This window comes from Cydia pomonella, chromosome 22 (genome assembly GCF_033807575.1).
Source record: "Cydia pomonella isolate Wapato2018A chromosome 22, ilCydPomo1, whole genome shotgun sequence".
NCBI classification, from domain to species: Eukaryota; Metazoa; Arthropoda; class Insecta; order Lepidoptera; family Tortricidae; genus Cydia; species Cydia pomonella.
Genome location: NC_084724.1, coordinates 520,965 through 547,369, shown reverse-complemented (window position 1 = coordinate 547,369; position 26,405 = coordinate 520,965). Strand labels below are relative to the sequence as shown.

Below are 26,405 nucleotides of genomic sequence, written 5' to 3'. Positions count from 1 at the left end.
TCTCAAACGCCCGCTTTCTCCACAAGATACCTACACCACCGAATGGCCTACCCTTCAAGAGACCAGAGGATTCGTCCATCCCTGACTTTCCTGTCCAGCCAAATTCACTATCTATTGTGCTCAGAAATGGTAGATCGTAGTTCATCAGCCAAGTCTCAGAAAGGGCGACGATATCCGCACGTTGACACAGCTTTCGCACACCTTCAATAGCCCTCTTAACAGATCTGCAATTGTAACTAATCATTCTGCATACACTTGACATTATTTGTTATTATTATTACACGCCCGCTGTTCACTCGTTCTTATCTCCGCCTTGTCCGTCCTCCTTATTGTAACAAATCGCCTGAAAGTAATCCCCGCCGGCCACATATTGTCATCTAAATAGATATTCAATTTAGTCCTATCTACGTATGCTTTATAAGAGTTGTAACCCTTGTCTCTTTTCATTGAAAGCTTCGATAGTGAGACTCTTTCATTCGTTTTCTCATAAATGTAATTTACAACATCATTTTCTGACACATCGGTATGAACGTTTGAGATAAACAGCGGTATTTTAATCTCCGCTGGCTTAAATTTCGCATCTCTCGCAATTGTCGCCTTACCGGTGCTACTGACAAACTGGTTTCTATATCGTTTTCTCTTTTCATTTAAAATCCATTCTCCCTCACTACCTTCGTCTGTGTACTTCCATTCCCCTTCCTTTTGCAGAACATCCGAGTATGTCAATTTTTCCTCCGGCTTATTTTCAATTAGTGACCTGTGTTCCAAGTCATTAGAGTTGCTTATTAGCGTTGAGTTTTGCATTAGCTCCTTAGTAACAATCGCGACCGGTTCCTTATCTCTCTGCTGCTCCTGCGCCGGCCGCGGCCGCGAGTCACTAGGCAGTTGAGGTGGGATGGATATATGCGGCCGCACCGTAGTTGATAAGGGAACGCGCGCTTGCTCAAGTTCATCGACGTCATCGCGCTCGGTCACCGACACCGCTGAGCTGTTGAATGTCATTCCCATCGGACCGCTGCTACCGTCAAATAAATATGCACCTCTTTTATAATTTACGTTAGCGAATGAAGACATAGAATTTGTGATTGAATTAAGCGCTTTATTTTGATTTTGCACTTCACTTTTTAACACATTTAGGTCTTCTTTTGTCACAAAGGTCTCCCGGATATCACGAACTTGCGACTGTAAAATCAACAGGTCCTTCAACAATCTAGTCGCGTCCAGGTGATCAAAGTTAACTGGTGGCAAGAGATGCAGGTCTTTCGCAACGAATATTGGAATTTTTTCTGCACTAGTATTGTGAAGCAGGGTGATCATATCCTCTAGATCTTTTTTCTCCTTCTCTTTCCTTCTGGATATCATTTTTGCATTCTCGTCCCCAATGGATTCGTAAAGAAGACGTTTAGCCTCGGCGATTGCTTCTGGTTTGAAACCTGTACTGCATATTCTTATCAAACTGTCAGTGTCCATTACATCCAATTTGTTGCATTCTCGACAAATACTTATTCTCGACAAAAGAATTTAAACAAAAGATGGCTGTGACGGGAAAATCTTACACTTTTTCGCCTAGCCCCCATCCACTAACCGTCCGATAAGGAACTTTGTAACAAATTTCTTAAAACAAAATCGAGTCCGAACGATGTTCGCCATCGAATACAAATGTTGCCGAAACGCGGACGAATGCAAAACTGAACGAATAGTACCGATTTATAAAAGCCATTCCCCATCTGTACGTAAATACAGAGTGCTATCAGGTTGGACTTCAAAATGAAGAAGTCGTTATGAGATTTTTTTTTTGTTGTTGTTGTCAGTGTAAAATTCATAGTTAAAGTAGTATGCAGTAACTATTATTGTTTATCTACATTCTTTTCATGACCTGTGTCATTTTTTAAAGATTAGGTTTTTTTTTTGTAAATTCTTGCCTTTTGTAAATGCAGCTGCCCTGAAGACGGACTGCTCTGCCCATTTCAACCTTTTTAGACGCAAAAAGTCCAAAGTGTACTTACTTTTAATGTACGTAGTATCATTATTTTCTAAATTTGTCCAGAATAAAATTATACCATGGTTTTAGAAATTAAACCATACTATATCGTAATAAGGTCGTATTTAATTTATTGCATTTGGGCAGAAATGTATTTTGCCAGTGAAGGAAAAATTTGAATTTTATGACATTTACTTCCTGAAGCGTGACATAGCGCTCCATATAATAAGACCCCTGATATTTTAATTTGAGAACGACGTAAATGCCAATGGAAAAAGGGGATTGAATTATGAATACAGTATGTAAACTCAATACGGGCAAACCTATAAACGGTGGTCGGCATGGGACCTAAGAAGTTTATTGAGATAACTTTTGCTTAGAAATGCAATAAAAATATTAACCATACGAAATAATTCCGCCCGCAAGCCCCCATTGGATTTACACACCGTATATTTTGCTATAAATATGTCTATATTGGCTATAAAATTGTCGTTTAACAATACCTCGCTTAATTGAATAATCTAAAACGTGATCATGTGGAAAAATTAATAAATAAAGTGGTTTTCAGTGACGTACCTACTCGTACTTAAGGTAAAGATAATTTTTCAAGTAGTCATATTACAAGCGCTTATGAATGCGAAATAAAGCTACGCCGGCTCTAACCCTACACCTCTGACCCGAGAAGATTTAAATCCCTCCTAAAGTGTATTTAATATGGGACCGGCAAGAAACTCGGCAGGCGACAAACAATTCAATTTAATTGGTATGAATTATATGAGAATGAACCCCTGAGTTTCTTGCCGGTTCCATATTGGGATACCCTCCTACAATTGAGGGGGATTTAAATCTTCTCGGGTCAGAGGTGTAGGGTTAGAGCCGGCGTAGCTTTATTTGACGTTCATAAGCGCATTGTAATATGCCTATTTGAATAATAAACTATCCTTCTTTATACGTCGCCCGCGGTATTTATGGACCAATACGACCTTCAAACCTTTAAGAAAAGAGCTTACTTTACTCCCATACTAATGTCAGCAACGCACTTGTAACCCCTCTGGTGCAGGTGTCCATGGGCGCAGGTAATTGCTTACTATCAGGCAATTCACCTGCTCGTTTGCTTCCTATATCATAAAAAACCGGCCAAGTGCGAGTCGGACTCGCGAATGAAGGATTCCGTACCATTACGCAAGCGGCAAAATAATCACGTTTGTTGTATGAGAGCCCCACTAAAATATTTATTTTATTATGTATTTAGTATTCGTTGTTATAGCGGCAACAGAAGTTTTTTTTTTCTATTTATTATTTAGGGACTTAAATCAGTTACATGATTATGCCAGCCCCATCGTACCTTATTCTAGTATTCTTACATGTCTAGTTATGGGACTTGTACCTTTTAAAATAATCTAGTACATATAAAATATCTTTTTAGCCTCTTCTGATGTCGGTACAGCTAAGATGCTCTGAAAAGCACCTATATCCAATCTATTTACCTTAAGGGCAATTATTTTGCCTATATTGCTGTTGTATAAGTTGCTTTATATTTTTCTACTTCTTTCCAATTGTGTATTTTCCCCATTCCTTTTACATACATATTTAGGTATCCCATAAGTTATGTATGTATTTATATCCTTTGCCTTTCTGGTACCTTGTTGTATATTTTGCTGCATTTCTCACCCTCTTTTCACTCTCTCCTTTCATCTGTCATCTACTCAAAGGTGAACTGGAAGAGATCCCTCAAATGTATATTACTTTTAATACCTATGTTTTTTTTTTTTTATAAAAGAGAAGTTACATCGGCTATGATCACTTATCTGCCAAACTGCATAGCAGTTTGTTGGCAGAAAACTTATTCTACCCTCCAACATTGTTAAGTAAGTTATTGCTTACTTGATTTATAGCTATATTTATGTATTATTGTACAATAAAGAGTTTACTACTACCACTACTAACTATCAAGCAATAGACACAAATCATAGACACCTATTCCGTTGTGTCTCGCCGTCGAGTTATGCGAGTAATCCACGGATATCCTTCGACGAAGTGAAGAGTTAGGGAGAGCAGCACATTCATTGATTAAGAAAACGTTATTCTAAATTGCTAATAGAGAGGTACAGTCACGGACTTTTCTTGAGCCATTTAGGGATTACTTTAAATTGGACATTTCATACCGTTAGTTTTGACAACTAAGTTATCTTGAACCCTAAATGGCACCAATTAAAGTCTGTGACTGTACTATAAAGTGTAAGGAAAATGTCAATCGTGCCTCGAGTTTGGCAGCTGAAATAGTTGTAATGAGCTATGAGTTGAGTTGAGAAATCCAAAAAACGTTTCGTTTGATTAAAACATGGAAGTGCCGCGAAGGTACGCCCTTTTGCGTGTATGGCTTTTTCATATCGTATGAAGGTACGGAACCTTCCATTGTACCTGACACGCATTTTGCTAGTTATTGTCTTAGACTGTACACCTCTTCCAGAATCAATAACACTGGTTATACAATTATTTTCGTTGCATGACTTGATAAAATGAAACAATAAAATACAGATAGACAAACAACAGTCGATTTCATCGCTATACAGTGATTTTTGCAGAACACTTATTCTTACCTCGACGTTGCCTAAAAAAACGGTCGTTTCTTCGCCTGTAATTAAGTTATTCTTCGTGTTGAGTTATTAGTTCCGTGAGAGTAATTTAGGCCCAAACTCAGTTACGAAGTCTTTCCGGCGGCCGTGATTTGTGGAATCGGATGAATACGAGTAATCCTGGAAATCCCGCTCTATATTTATGAATCATCCTGTTTTATATGAGAAGTGTCTTCAAGCACATTCAAATGTCGATTGAGGAACTTTTCATGGAGTAAAGTCCTGAATAAGTTACTTGCCACTTATCTGACGAATAAAGTCATCGTTGGCGTTTCACAATCTTCAAATAAGCTTAACTGGTAGATAAAGTGCTAAGTTTTGCAGGAAGTTGTATCTGGCCATAGAGGAACAATTAGACAGAGGCCGCGCCACTGACGACCAGCTGTGATACAGCAATGGCGGACGGTTTCAATGTGTGCGTGTCACGAATACCTAGGCGGATTGAGCACTTTTTCTCTAGTTTGGTACGAACATCTTTCTAGCTCGGGGATAAGGTTCAATTTAGTATGGTAAAAAAGTGTGAGCGCCCTCCACTTTAGGTACAACTTCATGGATTAATATCGTATTTTACGAATGATAACGTGATAATTGATTAACTTATTAATGAAAATTCATCCTGTTTTTTTTTTCTTTAGATCGGTATAATTTTCGCAACATTCGACCATGCATGCGCCCACGTATGTAAATTTTTCTTCGAACAATTAATTCACTGACGTCACAATTCGAGTGGTGGATGAGGCCATAGAAATAACTGTCAATGAGTGTGTGTCACGCGTAAATACTAGGAAATTGGTGGATGATGGAATCCTAGTTATGTTTTAGCGAAACTACGTCCTTAGTATTCTAGGTCCATATATCTGGCAGTTAATTAATTTGTTAATTAGCTATCCAGTACTTGGACATTGTGAAAAAAACAGCTAAAATAGTATTTCACTGCTTCAGATTATGCAAGCTAGCCAGTAAGGATAGACTTCAATTGACGTCCTGCTATCAATGAACAGTGCAGACGCATGCCTGCTATGAAGCCGATGGTCCCGGGTTCAAATCCTGGTAAGGGCATTTATTCGTGTCTGAGCACGGATATTTGTTCCTGAGTCATGGCTGTTTCCTACATATTTAAGTATTTATAAATATGTATGTCATGATTTCTTAATAATAATACTAAATAGTGTAAGCAAATATGAATTTTACGTTGGCAACATTCCGAAAATACCTAAATTAATTTGAGAGTGATGGGTAATGTTTCATGACTTACTTGGCAACACGTTAGTTAGGAACTGGTAGGGGTAAGCGGAAGCTAAGGAGAGTGTTGTACAGACTCGTTCACTTGGATTGGGGAAGGCAAAGAGACGACATCTTGATGGTAACGGGTTGAGCAAAGTTAAAGAAGCACTTCCATTTTATAATTAGGCAATCGGATATATTTATAATATGTATATATTATTATTTTATTATATATCGTTGTCTAAGTACCTACAACACAAGTCTTAGCCCATTGAGCTTATTTGTGTAATAATGTTCTATAATATTTACATCTGATAGTACCTACTCGGCTCGTGGAGTATAGTTGTAGGTTTATCAAGTTTTTTTGGAGAAAATTGGAAAACAAATTTGCTACGTATAAAAAACCCTGTTAATCTTATACCTTTAAACGAGCAATTCTTGTATATATATATGTATATATATTTCTGTGATCTCGGAAACGGCTCTAACGATTTCGCTGAAATTTGGTATATGGGGGTTTTTGGGGGTATACAATGGATCTAGATTAGTCTTATGTTTGCGAAAACGCGTGTTTTCGAGTTTTCATGCGTTTTTCTTTCGACGCAGAATATGGTCGCTAATTTCGTGTTGCCGGCCACTGTCCGTCTGGTCCAGCGGGTTGAGACGCGGACTGCTAAACGAGTGTTAAGGGTTCGAATCTCGTCCGGTGACTAACTTTTGTTTTTTTTTATTATGTTCAAGTTTATATATAATTTTTTAATTTTTATTGTTTTAGACAAGTTTAATTTAGTAAAAAATGTAGTTAAGATTATCACCTATACACCACCATATTACAATAAATAGTTATAACCGAGCAAAGCTCGGTCGCCCAGGTACTGAGATAATTAAATGAGACCGCATTGAGTAGATTCTAGAACCTCTTTTACCTAACACTTAACTGGCCACTTCACATTGATAAATCAAATGACACGTGAGAAATGATAATGACATTTGAGACAAAAAAATGTTGACATGACAGAAAGTGTTAAACATCTTGTCAGTTCAATATCCATGATGACTATTTTAAATAGAATTATAATTTATTTTTATGTTCGGTAAATGTACTTAACAAAATAAAGTTTTCTAAATTTCTATTCAAAGTTATGTTAAGGTATTTAATGTAAATAACCATGTCTTAAAATATCTATACCTAATTTGTCAGTACCTTATATTTGGGAACTCTTCAAATTGCTGAACAATGTTTTATTCCTAATGCCTACAATAATAACCTTAATATAGATCCTATCTTATTGAAGCAAGGTTCACTTTACCGTGTCCATGGCACAGTCATCTCATTTTAAACATCTACAAGATTCTTATTTCAATATAAACCTTATCCAATAGCAATAAGGTCCACTTTACTTTATCCGGGGTACAGTCAGAATCATTTATCTCGCAGCATCCGCTATTTCTCACGTTTTTAAATCGCCAAGACCGCGAGGGTTGGAGCCGTTGGGGGTCATTTTGTTTTTTGTTTTGACCTCAAGGTTTAGTGAAATAAATGTAGGCTCTATTCGCAATGCTATTTTGGAAAATGTGATGAAGTTCTGCGGTTCGTATCTGGCCTCGCCCATCGGAGGGCGTGGTCACTTTTTTTTTGTATATAACATTTGTTTCAGTTTATAGCGCGGAAAAAACTTATGGGCCCTGAAGGGAAAGTGCCTTAATAGTAGTTTATGTGACTGCTACATAATAAAAGGCATTAAAATACACGAGTGTGGGTTTAAGAAACGAACGAAGCGAGTTTCATAAAAGGATCACACGTACCATGTCCGTACCATTATTCAAAAAAGCGGCCAAGTGCGAGTCGGACTCGCGCATGAAGGGTTCCGTACCATTTAAGACGTAAAAAAAAAATCTACTTACTAGATCTTGTTCAACATTTTACCACTTTGGACACACATTTTACCACTTTGGAAGTGTCTCTCGCGCAAATTCAATTCAATTCAAATATACTTTATTCATGTAGGCCTAGCAACAAGCACTTATGAATAGTAAGACAGTATTACATATAATTATCTTAATCTAATTATCAGAGCAATTTATTGATGTTGTAAATGTTATTCCATATATAATACTAATGAATATAATTCATAGATCAAATTTAATACTAAAACTTTCACAAAATATAGTCATACAAAAAAAAAATGTATAAAAAATACTAGTCTAGATTGTTTCTAGAATAAATTCTAAATGTCAAACAAATATAATAAAAACAACAAAGGAAATATATGTTATACTACTACTATTCAGTTTAGAAAAAAATGATATTAGGAACCTAAATATCATTTTTGAAGACCTATCCATAGATACCCCACACGTATGGGTTTTTTTTAAATTTTATAACGTATTAAAAAAAAACTACTCACTAGATCTCGTTCAAACCAATTTTCGGTGGAAGTTTGCATGGGAATGTATATCATATATTTTTTTTAATTTTTCATTCTGTTATTTTAGAAGTTACGGGGGGGGGACACACATTTTTTCACTTTGGAAGTGTCTCTCGCGCAAACTATTCAGTTTAGTAAAAAATGATATTAGAAACCTAAATATCATTTTTGAAGACCTATCCATAGATACACGTATGAGTTTGATGATTTTTTTTTTTTTAAATTTTAAGAAGAATTAAAAAAAAAAACTACTTACTAGATCTCGTTCGAACCAATTTTCGGTGGAAGTTTGCATGGCAATGTATATCATATATTTTTTTTAGATTATTCATTCTGTTATTTTAGAAGTTACGGGGGGGGGGAACACTTTTTACCACTTTGGAAGTGTCTCTCGCGCAAACTATTCAGTTTAGAAAAAAATGATATTAGAAACCTCAATATCATTTTTAAAGACCTATCCATAGATACCCCACACATACGGGTTTGATGAAAAAAGATTTTTTGAGTTTCAGTTCTAAGTATGGGGAACCCCCAAAATTTATTGTTTTTTTTCTATTTTTGTGTAAACATCATAATGCGGTTCATAAAATACATCTACTTACCAATTTTGAACAGTATAGCTCTTATAGTTTCGGAAAAAAGTGGCGGTGACATAATCGGACAGACAGACGGGCATGACGAATCTATAAGGGTTCCGTTTTTTGCCATTTGGCTACGGAACCCTAAAAACCGGGCCAAGAGCATATCGGGCCACGCTCAGTGTAGGGTTCCGTAGTTACTCTTCCGTCACAATAAGCTAAACTGGAGCTTAAAGTATAGTAAATTGTTAACCAAGGGATCAAACGGTACCTTTCACCCGAGTTAAACAAATAGGAAAATTTGCATAATCAGTACCTAATTAAAGTAAGTCTTTTTACTATGAAGGGGAAACTTTTTGCGATAACTCAAAAACAGCTAAACTGATCATGTCCGCTATAGTTTTCATTTAATGTATTTCTTAAGCTCTACTTCCACGATTTTTTTCATATTTTTGGACCTATGGTTCAAAAGTTAGAGGGGGGGGGACACATTTTTTTTTCTTTCGGAGCGATTATATCCGAAAATATACACTTTATCAAAAAATGTTTGTTCAAGACCCCTATTAGTTTTGAAATACCTTTCCAGCGATACCCCACACTGTAGGGTTGAAGCAAAAAAAATGTTTCACCCCCCATTTACGTGTAGGGGAGGTACCCTTAAAAAAATTAAATTTTTAGATTTTATTGTACGACTTTGTCGGCTTTATTGATTTATATATCCATGCCGAATTTCAGCTTTCTAGCACTAACGACCACGGAGCAAAGCCTCGGACAGACAGACAGACAGACGGACATGGCGAAACTATAAGGGTTCCTAGTTGACTACGGAACCCTAAAAAGACATACTGAGAGTAAAATGTTCTAGTGCAGAAACGTTTCATTTTATGCACACTTTTTAGAACAAGAACGACCCACTTTCTGAGCATGAGAAATATATGAAATAGTTATTTGTGCAACAAGAGAGGAAAGTTGGTTCTTCTTGCGAGCAACTCAAAAACATGAGATGTAAAATAACTTTGCTCTAGTGTGACACATACAAGTCATACAACTTTTCACCTCAGTAGTGAGAACATATTAAAGGTAAAACAATTCAACATGAAGTAAAGTTAACCACATTTATTTACATTCGTGAATGATAGGCATCGTCATTATGACGAAAGCTTGTCTCACTCCCCGGAGTGACGAAAGTAGGCTTATTCGAGCTGCTGAGGTGAAGAATATAATGTTTTACTCCCCACGCGAAGCCGGGACGGGTTGCTAGTTTATAATACTTAAAATTGTCGCTCATGAATACAATCGTGTTTGTATCTCCATTATAACACAAAACCGACCCTGTTAATTTCCAGAGAGACAATGTGATGGAATTACACGGCAGGGCGAATTTATACAATAAATGTTTCGTCGGTTTACATCCATGTATTATGTTCATAATATATTGTATTACTTGCCTGAGGAACCACATTAATATGGCAGTAATGTTATTCGTTCGTACTAAAAGCAAATTGAATGAACACAGATATTACAATACAACACAGTACAAATCCTCTTTATTGCACAACCTCTGAAAAAATGTACATGGAAACACATATAATACATGAAGATAGAACAACAGGCGGCCTTATCGCTACAGAGCGAGAGAGAGAGATATTATTATGACATAACTAATTATAAAATGAGTGTGTACTAATGAAGCTTGTTGGAGGTGTTTGTTATTTGCATATAAATGATTTTTCGTCTGGTTGACGTAACTGGTGACCGAAGAGCTGGCGGCTTCCTCGCACAACGCCTTGCGATACAACGAGGAAATGCCGCCAACATTCTTGGTACAATGCCTTAAGGGCCTATTTTAGATATAAGCTAGTTATAGTAATCATCTGTATATATCGATTATGTATTTTGTTATTGTAAATAATAGATTTTTGTTTAACCCGAGTATTGCAATACACAAGCAAGCGAATGATTCTAAAATTGAACCCTGAGTTTAGCATGTGGTTTCAATATTAGTAGAAGTATCTATCTTGAGCGTTGCGAGGGTCTTAAGGCATGAGGATTATATAAACTACTCCCTCCAGTGGAACACAAAAAAAAATAACCAACGTGCATCAACTAGAGTTAGACCAAGATAAGTCTGCAATGATTTTGATAGCACACGCAGTGCAAGTCTTCATACGTCATAATTTTATAGACGTTTTATTCATTGTATATCTGTGCTCATCATAAATTTATTGGAAACATTAAGAAACAAATAAATATCAATATGGTATCAAAACTTATAAACTGAACAAAATTATAACCATCGAAATTAATAATAATAATTAGAAAAAACCCAAATAAAAAAAAAAATATATTTACGGACAATCTTACACAAATCGATCTATATAGCCCCAGACTAAACAAAGCTCCACAGCTGACTGTACTTCGGGTTATCCGTGCTCATCACACAAATAAATGCCCTTACCAGGATTTGAATCCGGAACCATCGGCTTCATAGGCAGGATCACTACGCACTAGGCCAGACCGACCGTCAATATCAATATCACAGAATATCTAATATCTGATTGTAAAATACGCCAGTTCCATCGGTGAAACGTAACCGCTCACGTTGGGTTCCCCGCAATTTTCATCGATTTTTGGTGAGTTTGAATCGTTACTCCTTTATTCGCACTACAGATAGAATTATAACACAAACGGCTATGGGTTATTTAATCTTTTATCTCCATTCTTGTCTGCCGGATTTTGAAAGAAATTAATACTTATTTTTTTATGATTTTTATAAACATTGTCTAAACAAACACTATTTTCGTAACTAAATTGCTATGAAGGATCTTACGTATATGAGATCTACATATGTGGGTTCGTCTCTAAAAAAATACAGAGAGTTTAATTTTAAATTAATTAACAAAAAAGTTATGGCCCTTCATCCTCTATCTCATATCTCTCTTATCTCATATCTTTCCTAAAATTCTTCAACAACAAATATCTCGAAGATAATGGACTTTGAAGTAAACATGGGATACTATATTGCTTACAGCCGTTGCTGTTAATAGGATTAGCTTCTAAAAACATTAGAAAACTAAGGTATTCAGATCGAAGGTCATTGGCGTTAGGGACCCCCTTAACCATTCTGTTTTCCCCGCCAATGTGGCGTCAGAAACTTTCCTCGCGACTGACTTACAGGACTCCCCGAAGCGTCGCGGCGTAAACCGCGGGGCGTCGGGAACCAATACCTTTACCCTGTTTATTTGTGTATTAATAGAAAAATGGTGTTCAATTAATTTGTAACATTTGCGCTTGCTTGTAAAGCATGCTGTGTACACTTGTTTTGGATCTCGTGCTAGATTCCAAGCCGTGATTTGCAATTGTACGGTCAACCAATTTGATTCCTAGGCCACTACAGAACCATGTCATAATGACTTCTACGACAGTGCTTATTGAGTGATGCATGTCATGTATAGAGTAGTTAAAGCGACAAGGTTCTATAGTGGCCTAGGATTCAAATTGGTTGACTATACGTTTCTTGATATTGTACGATTTCTGTTAAGTGTATCCAATAAAGTAAAGTAAAAACATCGGACAAGTGCGAGTCTGACTCGCCCACCGAGGGTTCCGTACTTTAAACAATTTTATTTGTTTTTAATTTTTTACAAATTTATAGTTTTCATATTCTTTCCTGTACTTGTAGTATAAAATGATATTACTTGCCAAATTTCATAGTTCTAGGTCAACGGGAAGTACCCTATAAATTTTGTTTTCTTTAAGTGTCGAAATATGCATTTTTTGCGGCATAAGCAGCCGTATTTTTTTTAAACGTTAACTTAGAAGTTTAATTTTTTCACAGCTTCAAGAGACTGTAGATATGAGTATATGGTTTTAATTTCAACTTGGAACCTCCACGCGTTCCCGAGATAAAGGATCTTGACATACACAGACGGACGGACAGACGAACAACAAAGTGATCCTATATGGGTTCCATTTTTAGGGTTCCGTAGCCAAATGGCATAAAACGGAACCCTTATAGTTTCGCCATGTCCGTCTGTCTGTCTGTCTGTCTGTCTGTCTGTCCGAGGCTTTGCTCCGTGGTCGTTAGTGCTAGAAAGCTGAAATTTGGCATGGATATATAAATCAATAAAGCCGACAAAGTCGTATAATAAAATCTAAAAATTTTTTTTTTAGGGTACCTCCCCTTGACGTAAAGTGGGGGTGAATTTTTTTTTTCGCTTCAACCCTAGAGTGTGGGATGTCGTTGGAAAGGTCTTTCAAAACTAATAGGTGTTTTCAAGAAACATTTTTTGATAAAGTGAATATATTCGGAGATAATCGCTCCGAAAGAAAAAAAATATGTGTCCCCCCCCCTCTAACTTTTGAACCATAGGTCCAAAAAATATGAAAAAAATCGTGGAAGTAGAGCTTAAGAAAGACATTAAATGAAAACTATAGCGGACATGATCAGTTTAGCTGTTTTTGAGTTATCGCAAAAAGTTTTCCCTTCATAGTAAAAAGACTTTTTTTTTTTATTAAAGACAAAGTAGTAGTATATCTTTATTTGCTTACTTACTTTAATTAGGTACTGATTATGCAAATTTGCCTATTTGTTTAACTCGGGTGAAAGGTACCATTTACTACACTTTAAGCTCCAGTTTAGCTTATAGTGACGGAAGAGTAACTACGGAACCCTACACTGAGCGTGACCCGACATGCTCTTGGCCGGTTATTTTTTATTTGAATACTACGTCGGTGGCAAACAAGCATACGGCCCGCCTGATGGTAAGCAGTCTCCGTAGCCTATATACGCCTGCAACTCCAGAGGAGACATGCGCGTTGCCGACCCTAAACCCGCCCCCCGTCGTTGAGCTCTGGCAACCTTACTCACCGGCAGGAACACAACACTATGAGTAGGGTCTAGTGTTATTTGGCTGCTGTTTTCTGTAAGGTGGAGGTACTTCCCCAGTTGGGCTCTGTTCTAGATCTGGAATGACATCCACTGGCTGTGCCCTACCACACAAAGCGAAAGCGTTCCATTTTCTCCTTTTGATGTAAAGAACCCTAAAACCCACCAAATTGGTCTGAATAAGAGGCTTCGTTGGGCTGATGCTCCAAAGCTACCTGTTCAAATCCTGCCTGAGTTTTTCTTTGTATACTTTATTTATCTAACTTTAAATAAACGATTTCAACAGCAAATGAATTGAGGAAAAAAACTTCCAAGTAAGCTCGTACAGGCGCCATGCTGTTTATTTGAACCAAATCCGCTTAGTCGAATGAGTTTTACTGATAATCCTTAGGATTGCTTTTCTACTTACACTAAGAGTGTGCCGTGAAAAGTACATAAACTAGGGCATTACGTTACATCTGGATGGTACAGATTTTAGTTTCAATTACTTTAGAATCCCTGGCAAGTGCAAAAAAAATAAAAAATAAGGGCAAACGATTGGTGGAAGTTCGTAAAAGGACAAGAACACTCGAAAGCTCTAATCAAAGGGTTCAACAGCAAAACTGCTAGGGAGCTTCTGGGGCTCAAAAGACACAAAGCCTGCGCGGTGACCAGAATTTTGACTGGACACTGTAAGTTGAACAAACACATGTTTCAAATTGGAAAGAAACAAGACGCGACATGCAGGTTCTGCCATGAGTCAGAGGAGACTGCAATGCACATTCTCTGCTCCTGTGGACCACTAATGTCAAAAAGAAGTACCCACTTAGGGCGGCACGTATTGCAACCCTATGAGGTACAGAACATTACGGACCAAAGAATCTGGAATTTCCTGGATTCAACGGGCATCAGTAATCAAGGCCGGATTTAGGGGAAGGCAACCGGGGCTACTGCCCCGGGCCTCCACAAAAAAGGGACAATAGAGAATTCGGTAAATTTACCATTTTATTTGGAAAAAATTTGGGGCCAGGGGGCCTCCACTCCTTTATTGCCCGAGGCCTCCAGACCTCTAAATCCGGCATTGTCAGTAATGAACTTTAAAGGGCTGTCACAATAGACCAATGCCTGGTCGACGTGGCAATCAAAGGCCCACAAACTACAATAATAATAAGTGCAAAAGGACCTTAGCGAACTCGGCGCCGTCGACTGGACAGAGAAGCATGGCGGTCTTTGGTGTCGGAGGCCAAGATCCACTTCGGGTCGCTGCGCCACAGCAGTAGGTAAGTATAAGTAAGTAAATAAACGGAGTTTCGTTCTCATTCTTTTTTAAACTACGTGTTGGATTGTAATGAAACTTTGCACATACAATTATATAAGGTATATCTATGCCTGTAATTAGTTTGTATAGCTCTAGTTTGTAAAACAAATGAAATAGAGCAAAAATAAGTTTTGTATGAAAATTCAAATTCGCTTTTTTAAACTATGGTATCTGAAACTACATAGACGAATAAAAGATATACCTTATCCCATTGCGAGTACAAAGTTTCAGAGCAATCTAGTATTTGTATGGAAAACTTAATGGGGACTCTTAAAAATTTGTAAATATCTGTATATCGAGACGAGAATCGGAAATGACAATGTGCGATGTACTCGCAGGGTTCGGAAATCGCCTTATTTTTCAAACCGGCTTCGGTCATTTATCCGGAAACGAAAAGAATTTCGTTTCCGTTCGCGGTTACCGGTTAAAGAACTGTTTTATTGAGATACCGTTTTATGCCAAATTCGTTCATCTTTCGTTTTTTACGGAAGGAAATTAACGGGCTAAATTGAAAATATCAAAGCAATATAGAGCGAGTATGTATTGCTATTTCTTTCACGTATGAAGACGAATTTAACCGAGTCTTCGAAAACCGAGATTAAACGGTATTATATCCTGCTCCAGGAACCATTAAATTTCGATCCCTCTTATTACCGGTAAGTGAAAAGGACGTATTTTTTTAGTTCGTGTTCATTCAATTAACCGATTTTTTTTAACTAAATAATATTTCGGAACGATATTAACAGATATTTCAATACCGGTTCCGAGCTCTGTGTACTTGTGACATATATTCAATTTATTTATTAAGTGTACATATATTGTTAAATAGTGCAATTGTGTCTGTAAACTTTTTATGCGTGATTCTTGCCGGTTAATAAACGTTTTTTAAGTTAAAATAAAAACATTCAGTTTGATGGTTTTAACACTAGTTCATCAAATAAAATAAAATAAATCGTATCTGATAAATATAAAACCAAATCTCACAGCGTGCTCATGTTGTCTTGCTCATACCTGCAAACAAACAAAAAATTTGATTTACCCAAAAGTAATCTGTCATTTGTCCAATACTATTTTTAGATCCAGATATTACGAATAATATCTGGGAGACAGAGCTTTGCTCGGAAAACATATTGCAACTTAAAAATGCGCGTTTTCCCAGAGATAAGTCCTAGCTGGATCGATTTTTCGCCCCCGAAAACCCCCATATAGCAAATTTTACCGAAATCGTTAGAGCCGTTTCCGAGATCCCCGAAATATATAAATATATGTATATATACATATATACAAGAATTGCTCGTTTAAAGGTATAAGATCTACTGCAATAACGTACTGTACTACTGTATTCGGGTGGTAAACTACTTAAATTTTCGTCAAAATCTTTTCATTGGTGTTATATTAATACATCATACTTAAAAGGATATAGAAAGGGCTATTACCAAGGAAAGCAACACGCTATGTCAATGTGCTGTCAATTTTATTTGCAAACAAGAGCGTCGCCAGAGCGGTGGGCACAGGGGGCAGCTGCCCCTCCGCCCCTAATTAATAAAATTTGTAAATTATTGCATGAATATTTTATATTGTATTTTATAAAATGAAAATTATTTATTTTTATTGCTTGTAACAACTGGACTTATAAAAGCTTGTTGGCTAAATAAATGTGAGTTTTGACTTTTTTGAGTTGACCATTTTCCGGTCCTAGTTAATCTAAGCGCTTGTTTCATTTTTTTTTATATACTACGTCAGTGGCAAACAAGCATACGGCAATGGTAAGCAGTCTCCGTAGCCTATGCACGCCTGCAACTCCAAAGGAGTTACATGCGCGTTGCCGACCCTAAACCCCCCTCCCTTGTCGAGCTCAACCAATAACCAAGTAAAGTCCTGAATAAGCTACTTGCCACTTATCTGACGAATAAAGACATCGTTGGCGTTTCACAATCTTCAAATAAGCTTAACTGGTAGATCAAGTGCTAAATTTTGCAGGAAGTTTAATCTGGCAGTTAATTTATTTGTTAATTAGCAAGCCCATACTTTACTTGAACATTGTGAAACGAGCCCTAAAAGTAGCTAAGGCGAAACGGTACTGTGGACCAATATTTTTAAACTCCTCGTACACTTGCGGCCAAACTTAATAACTTCCGTATTCCGTACACTCGCAGCCGAAACTTGTCAACTTCCATATTTTAAATTCAAAAGTTTGTTTTCAAACCGCGAGGGGATTCGAGAATGGTGAGTTCAGTAAAGCGGTAAATTTTTGTTTTGAATTATTGAGTTTTTGTTCACAGTTTAAGAAAAATCCGCTAAGAAATCGGAAGGCGTAAATTCCTTAAGACAGTTAGCAATAAGCGGGCCATTTTCTTTTAAAGTTGTACTTTTAACTTTGTTTTAATTTGGAATCTTTTAGGTTAGATCAGCTGAAAATCACGAGGTTTTTTTTATTTTGATATTAAGGGAAAAAAGTGTTCTATAATTTCGATACATTTTTATAAAAGATGGTAACGGAATGAAAATCACAATCATGGGACAGTTTTCTTCCTAAGACGTAGAATCGAAAGAGCCCGGTAAAAGTAACATAATAATCCCCAAAGATCAGAAAAATTTAAGAGTACAACTATAAATTAAATTGGCCAAGTTCCTTATAGCAGTCAGTTGAAAATATTGAATATATTAAATTAGGTATTTTAAGTCGAAAATTAATAAACGACCGGTTTGGCCTAGTCGGTAGTGACCCTGCCTACGAAGCTGATGGTCCCGGGTTCAAATCCTGGTAAGGGCATTTATTCGTGTGATGAGCATGGATATTTGTTCCTGAGTCATGGCTGTTTTCTATGTATTTAAGTATTTATAAATATTTATATAGTATATATATCGTTGTCTAAGTACCCTCAACACAAGCCTTATTGAGCTTACTGTGGGACTTAGTTAATTTGTGTAATAATGTCCTATAATATTTATTTATTATTTATTTATAATAAACAACATTTGCACAACCTAACACGCCCAATAAATAAATTAAATAACACAATGATGAATGAATATTAGATTATTTTAAATTGAATTACGTCAAGTTACAAGGTGTATAAATATTAAATTATATCAAATTACAGGTAAATAAACACTGAATGGACGACGGTCTGGCTTAGTAGGTAGTGACTCTGCATATGAAGCCGATGGTCCCGGGTTGAGTCATGGGTGTTTCCTATTTATTTATTATTTATTTAATCTTTATTGCACAAGCAGATAAGTTGGAGGCGGTGCAAAAACATAAGGTATAGGTGATACAATTGATACATGTACGAACACAATACAGTCATAAGAAATACACAAACATAAACATGAACATAAACATATATATGAAATCAGATGAACTTGCAAAGCAGAAACATGTATTTCCTATCTATTTAAGTATTTATAAAACTTATATATTCTATATATATCGTTGTCCACGTAACCATAACACAAGCCTTATAGTATGCGACTTATTCAATTTGAGTAAAAATGTCCTATAATATATTTAATAAAAATATATATCATGTTTCTATGTTTTCTGTTTGCAGCAAAATCAATTGTATATTCAATATATCTATGTCTAATAGTTAATAATATTTTGGCGTAGCCTCGGTATGAAATAAAATTGTTTTTTACTGCAGTTAACAAGCACCCGTTCGTTGTAAAATAGGTACTCCAACAATCAAATTTTTGTGTCAATAAGTAATGAAGAGTCCACAGCACGCTCGGTTCTCCATACAAATTGCTTTGAAATAGGCTACGGAGATTGCTTACCATCAGGCGGGCCGTATGCTTGATTGCCACTGACGTAGTATAAAAAAAAACATTGTACTTGTACATAGGTACCAAGGATAAGGTATATCTAAACCTGTTATTAGGTTTAAGTAGTTTCAGAAACCCTAGTTAAAAAATACAACGAATTCAAGTTTTTCATACAAAACTTTCATACAAAGCTTAGATATACCTCATGTCATTATATGTAAAAAAAAACATTACAATCCAACATGTAGTTTTAAAATGAGAATCAAACTCCGTTTGTATGTGTGGGATTCGGCCGAGATTGCTTAAACTCTTAATTAAACTGAGATACTAGTTTTACAAGCCATTCAAGATTAGCTTTAAACTATTTTGCCTCTCTAGAAGATAAATTCAGTTTTGAAGTGACAACTTCTAAGTGTGATATCCCATTGTGCGCAGTTTTAAACGGCACTTGAAGTAAGTTTAACGACATCTTGTTTTATCGCTTCTTTGCCGTTGGCAGTTAGATTAACTACCGAAACCGGTGGTAAATATTTGTGGCTGTTAAGTAAAAACGCGTTTTTCCTTGTTCAAACCAGTTTTCCCAAAGTGCCTTAAGACAACTGGTTTAAAGTAATTATTCTAAAATAATTTCGGTTAGAAGTAATATTCACGGTATTCTGTCAGAGTAAAAGAATAGGTGAAACGACGAGGGAAGCGAGGAGAAACGTGTTTGATTAACCATGACTTTAACCGTGACGTTAACTTAGAAAAAAGCTTTAAAAAAAAAAGTCATTTATTGTCGCTTTCTCTTAGGCAGGGTCTCAACCGAACAGACTAGGATGATTATGATGATATATTCCTATTATCCCTCATTAGGGATGTAGGGCTCGCAGAATTTTCCATTTGTCGCGGTTCTGAGCGGCTACTTCCAACTCAACTGATCGCTTCCATGTGGTACGAGGCCGCCCTGGCCGTCTACTGTCAGTCGATTGCCAGCGGAGACCCTGCTTGGACAGGTGGTTGTCCAGTCTACGTAGCGCGTGTCTGACCCATCGCCATTTCTTTACAAGGATTTCCACATAGGTTTTTGGTCAGTCATCTGCCACAATCTGACGTTTGAGATAGTTCGTGGCCAGTAAATCCTTAGGATGCGTCGCATACATTTGTTTATAAACACCTGCAGCCGATTAGTGATGTCTTTTCTCACAAGCCATGTGTATTAGACTAGGAGGCAGTCAAAAACTAATTGCTATACTTGGGTGGTTTCATATTTACAAAACGACGATTACTTTTAATACAAAGCTTTTTTCGTCTTTAGGACACAAACTGAGCCAAAACGTGACTTACGACAAAGGTCTTTATCTACAGATCAGGAATCAGATTCAGATCCAATAACTTGATACGGTTTTGATCTAATTTTGATGCAACCTTGAAGATTGCTTACCCTGATTGGTTGATATTTGAAATATAATAATAATATTAAAATGCTTTATTGCACACTACAAACAAATAGTACAAAGTATGAAAAGGCACAAATTGGTAGGTAACAACAGGCGGACTTATCGCTAAACAGCGATCTCTTCCAGACAACCTTCAGATAGTGAATGCGAACGTACATAGGCAAGTTAACAGGTGGTGCAAAATAAAGAGTAAATAACAAAAAAATATATCAGTGTTGGTTGAACGTTAATTGCAATTGACCATTAACGTTTCGGCCAACACTGATACGAGTACATACCTATAATACAAATATTTAAAATGTGATATTGCATTGATTTGAGCGCACCAAAATAGCACCGTACATCTCTCCTCTTAGTCTGCGGCCTGCGACGTCCGTCTTCAGCAATCTTTTGAATACCATTTTTTTAGTCTTACCCGATTTGCCTCGGTCTACCATACACGTCAATCACCAGGAAAATTTTCAAGGTCATTTTAAAACCAGTTCAAAACCATGGCAAATTGTTAAATCTGAAACGACATCCAGAACATGAATTAATGGTATCTCCGCCTTCGGGGATCACAGATTCCTTTTGTACTCTATCTATTCTATTATCAAAATGTCCGTATCGTTTAGGAGAATACCGATTGAGAACCTTTGGGATTGCTGCAGGATTTATTTGAAATATCTGTTAAGAGATGCTAAAAATAAGATACAGAAAAATATAAAAGAAAGTATTGTAAAGGACAAGTATTCTGGTTTCCAAATCTCATACTGGTTTGATATTTATATGATCAGTGTTGGCCGAACGTTAATTAGATTGACCAGTAATCATTACAAAAAAAAAAATTGGGAAAAAAATAAAATAAAATAAAAATAAATAAATTGAACAGTAAACCGTAACGGACGGTTACAGTTTAATTTGTAATGGTATATATGATACTAATTCCTAATTTTGACTTCTTGTTTTTTTTCTTATCCATAAATGTCAATGTTGACAGTTGACAGTTCATATCCAGAACAGTTTCAGAACAAGAAATGAAAATTATAATCTGAATGCCCTTGAGATACACTTATCAATGCCCTTAATAATAATGCACTGTGAGTTATATCAAATTTGTAGCATACCAATACAAAATCAAGTTGAGATTTTATGTTTTATTTCTCGTGTCCGTGGCAAATGAAATTGTGAAATTTGAATACTCCAGACTCCAGACGTGAAAACGTAATAATACCAACTGAAAGATTTCAATTTTTATGAATATACGTCCAAGCGATCCTTATATTCTAAAATGTCATCTCATGTGTAAACCGAGCCTAACACCCACTTAATACATTCAATTATATAACAAGCCTCAAGCCTCACACCCTAAACCACCCTTACGCAAACAATTATTACCGCTTTAACGAACAAACATTTAATCAACTCAACTAATCCGCAAACAATACTAACAAAATGAGTATTGTTCTCCACACGGTGACAACTATTAACTAACTAGGTATTATTTTCCGCACGGTGACAACTAAATTGAAGGTGACTCTGCCAACTTTAGCTTTGATACGGGATACGGCGCGAGTTAATGGGGTAACGCTGTTACCTAGACAATGGCTTTATTTGTCATCTAGGCAGTTCGGATATAGGAGGTAATTTATTGTCATAATCCTGTAACTCAGGTCAACTTAACTTCAAGATGATGATTATAATGTTCTTCTAGTTTATTTATAAATGTTGCTATGATGGACTTTGAATGTTGCTACGACTAGTGGGACTGAGCGGGTCACATTTACCGCATGCATTCATATAGGATCTATTCTATCTATACCTGGTGGGCTATAGCCGCATGCCGCAAGTTAAGCGCGGATGTGGCAGGCCCAGACGGAGATGGCGGGACGACCTAGACACCTTCATCAGTAACTGGCCAGAAATAGCACAACAACGGATGCTGTGGAAATCACGGGTTGAGGCCTTCACCCAGCAGTATGTCACAATAACGCGCTAACAATGTTATTTACCTCTTTAAATGTTTTATTGACTTATGAAAGATCCCTAGAGGCCTAATTGCAAAATAAATATTATGAATTTTGATATCATACATAAACGCTTGCCACGCATAAGTAAATTCAGATAATACGTTATTATACCAATAAGATCGACCTTTAAAACCAAAACTAGCTTTTGTTAAGTAGAAAAAAAGTAAAAGGCGGTGTTATAAAGTTAGAAAAACCTAAACGTAGATAAAACATTAACCATTGATAGGTTCCTATAGTAAATCTTACTACGAACCGTGAAGTAGCCATAAAACAGTATGGCGTCGTTAAACTTACTTCAAGTGCCGTTTGAAACTCCGAAATGTGATGTCATATATATCTTTTAAATTTTAAGTTTTACATCATCATCAGCAATACGTCTTGCAAAGCTTTAAGGTTAAGAGAGTGTTAAGATTTGAAAAACCGTACCGCGTTTTTATATCACCATACGGTTGCCAAAATTTAATTTGTAATCTTGACGATTTTCTCTAGTGACTTCACCGATAAGAATCCTGATTTAAAAAAAAAAAAATCATGAATCAAGTCTAAAACGCAATTCAATAATTGAAAATTGCTTTAAAATGTGCAATTTATTTTTGAGATTGATTACTTCTTTTTGTACCTAATAATTGTTAAAAAATTAAAAACATGACAGGATGTGATGTTTACATTTCAATTAAGCCACGTGACTAGCAGGATGGCCATGAATGTTCATAAATAGGGATATACTTTTTAAATTGTTAATTGATTGAAGAGCTAATTCATTGTTATTTCAATTAGCGCTCCGCGTTGGTGGAAAATGTGGCCATGGTTCACGACTAAAGAATCAACCTATATGTATTGAATTTCTTCAAAATTGAGGTTCTTCAAAAAAGGAGTGTACAGATGTTTAAAGGGTCGGCAACGCGCATGTAACACTTCTGGAGTTGCAGGCGTCCATAGGCTACGGTGACTGCTTACCATCAGGCGGGCCGTATGCTTGCTTGCCACCGTCGTGGTATATATATAAAAAAATATATATATAAAAAAAAAAAAATACTGTGACTGAAATATTCCAATTATTATACGAATTACTTATTTTCTTAATTTATTCGTAGTGTGGGAAACCCCGTATTGTGAATATACTGTTATTGATACAATACAATTTATCGACCACATACGCGACATTAGAATTTCAACTTTAGCATTCCGATTTAAGGTTCAAATTAGATTACACTTTCAGGAGATTAATTGGATTTTTTGGGAAAACCTTGTAGATTGGTGCGCCCTGGAAAAGGGTTAAATATTAAAGCGCATTATTGCGTAGTGCAGCGCATGTATAAATAACAGATCACCTTTACAAAATTTTATGAATACGAGTATGTATCATCCAAATCGGATTCAAATAAGATCTTGTCAAAATTTTGCATTGTCACCCATTTTGGTTTTCATAGGTTTCAAAATTCAAAAAATTATTCTGCAAGTAGGCCTCAAGGGCTCTTTTACAAGTCAATACAACATTTATATTTTATAGTAACATCATATAGTAACATGAAAAATACATAACAACATTTATAAATACAACAGCCAATACCTGGGTAAACATTACATTATAATAATCTTAAAATAAACGTTTGGGCTTCATAGGCCGGGTACTACCTACTAGGCCAGACCAGGCGCCAACATATGATTGGCACCCAACCTAAGTGTCAAAGTGTAATATATAAACGCCTGTAGCTCGTCTAGTCAACTCGCCCAACAGCTATATTCCGCTCTGAGCATTGTTTTTGTATTGTTTCCCACATAAAGCCGTTTTTCCGCAAACTTCAAGGGTAGTTAGCGAAGTTTAAATTGAGTAAGTCCGCCGTAGTGTCTGCAACTCCAACAGCTAACGTGCGACTAGAGTCTGCACGTGATTACGCATACTTAAAACTAGTGGGTCTGTTAGTTTAAGTGACGTTTCGTCAAACAAAAACGTCACTTTTGACCTAATGTTTGACGTATCTTGAAGTTCGAATCAGGTCAGGTCAGGAGCCGAAGGAACGAGACTGTGATTGGCTAATGAAACATATCACGCGATATTTAGGTGTTATGATTGGGTGTGGCTCGAGACAATTCAAATGTATGGCTTGTGTGTTTATTTAAATAAACATAAAATCAAGTGTTGAACGCAGCGAAGCGGCGTGAACAAACACTTCCATTCTAATTTCAACCCCCATTGCAATCCCTTGATATTCTGGGGTAAATAATTATTATAGGGATATTCTTACACAAACTAAGTTCCACGGTAAGTCACGAAGGCTGTTGTGTTGGTACCCAGACAACGATATATATATATATATATATAATACTTAAATATGTACATAGAAAACATCCACGACTCAGGAACAGTTATCTGTGCTCATCAAATAAATAAATGCCGTTACCGGCATTCAAACCCAGGACCACCGGCTTCATAGGCAGGGTCACTACCCAAAACCAATTCTTAATTTTATACTACGTTGGTGGCAAACAAGCATACGGCCCGCCTGATGGTAAGCAGTCTCCGTAGCCTATGTACGCCTGCAACTCCAGAGGAGTTACATGCGCGTTGCCGACCCTAAACCCGCCCCCCTCTCGTTGAACTCTGGCAAAAATAATAATAAATTACTACATTTAAATCAGGCATTAGGTTCACCCCATACTAGCGTCTACTGAGCGTCGGCGTCTAGTCAGCGCTATGGAAAATGGCGTCTCTGTCCAGTTGCGCCAACGTTGCGTCGAGTAGGCATTGAGTTGACTAGACGCCGACGCTCGAGAGACCGGGTCCCTTTGTTTGACATAATGATTGAAAGTCATAATGTAACAATTGTCAGATTATCATTAGTCACTGAAACAGTTAACTTTTCAGGATTTTCGTAAGGTTATCCTATAGATAGGTTAGGTTAGGTTTCGTGGCGGCCATGCTGAGGAGCGAGAGACTGTGGGAGGCTGTGGCCTCCTGCGAAACCGTCATTTCACAGAAGGAGGCCTTGGAGTGGAAGTGCGAAGCGCATCAGCCCTTTGCGCTCCTGATCCGGCGCATACGTAGAGGGAGGAGGCAGGCGCATTTTGCTGCCCGTCAATACCCCTAGTGGATTCCGTGGGTGAGGGGCCCACAATGGAAGACTCCACTCGTCTGGGAGAGGGATTGTAGCGTATTCCAATCCTTCCCTCCTTGGCGCGGGAGCTCTGGCTCAAACCAGAGCAGCCGGGAGGCGCCGTGGTAGAACGTTTGCGACCCCATGGCGGCCCCCATAAACGGCAGTGCGGAGAATCGCCGCAGGGGATGTTAGTGGGTATTCATCTCTCCTCCCTCTGACTAACAGAGGGAGTCCCACATACAAAATAGAGACCCTCGAGAGACGCTACTGGGGGTGTAGCTCTTAGGTCCCAGTATACTGGTTCCCTGTAAGCGATAGAAACAGCAGTGTACACACGCTAGGGCTAAAGTTAGCCCCAGTTCGTTGATTGTTCAGCCTTGTTAGTCCGGCCCTTGACACGCGTAAATTTGTGACTGCTAAATGATGGTTCCTGAGGGCAATGCTAAATTGTGGAGTTAATACTTAATTTTTAGAAATTCATACGGAAACGAGAATGTGTTTGCAAGGGCTGACTCCAACCAAAGAGAATTGTGTCAAAGTTTTTGTAGTCAATTAAATTTACTGCCATCTTTCGACACAGGACTAAAACTCTTAGAATGACATATGGCTATTTGAGCCATGTTCTTTTACTGGTACGTGTTAAATGTGAAACGGTGTCGCTATAAGTATATCGCTATCTATTCGAGCATATTTTTTTCTTGATTTTTCGAGGCACATTTTTTTCTTAGACTTTATTAATCTTATACGGAGTTATGTATATCTTTGCTTTAACCAAAACCTTGAAAGGATATAATTGGCTTTATAGAAAAAAAACCGGACAAGTGCGAGTCGGACTCGCCCACTGAGGGTTCCGTACATTTTTTTATTTATTTATAGTTTTGAAATTTTTCCCTGTACTTGTTGTGTATAAAGATATTACTTATCAAATGTCATAGTTCTAGGTCAACAGGACCCTATGAATTTTGATTCCCTTGAGAGTGTCCAAATATACGTTTTTTGTGGCATAAAATGCCGTATCTGTTGTTTACGTTAACATAGAATATTGATTTTTTTTTACA

The 26,405-nt window shown here is 37.0% G+C and overlaps 2 protein-coding genes across 2 annotated transcripts in view; both read right to left on the bottom strand.

Annotated features, from left to right (window-relative positions):
• The window catches only part of LOC133530268 (KH domain-containing, RNA-binding, signal transduction-associated protein 3-like), a 404,777-nt gene that overhangs the window by 306,663 nt on the left and 71,709 nt on the right, over nucleotides 1-26,405 (bottom strand). The gene's annotated exons all lie outside the window — the stretch shown is intronic.
• LOC133530399 (uncharacterized) lies at nucleotides 262-1,470 on the bottom strand. Its single transcript, XM_061868308.1, has one exon. It carries the CDS (start codon nucleotides 1,468-1,470, stop codon nucleotides 262-264), a length of 1,209 nt encoding a protein of 402 aa, XP_061724292.1.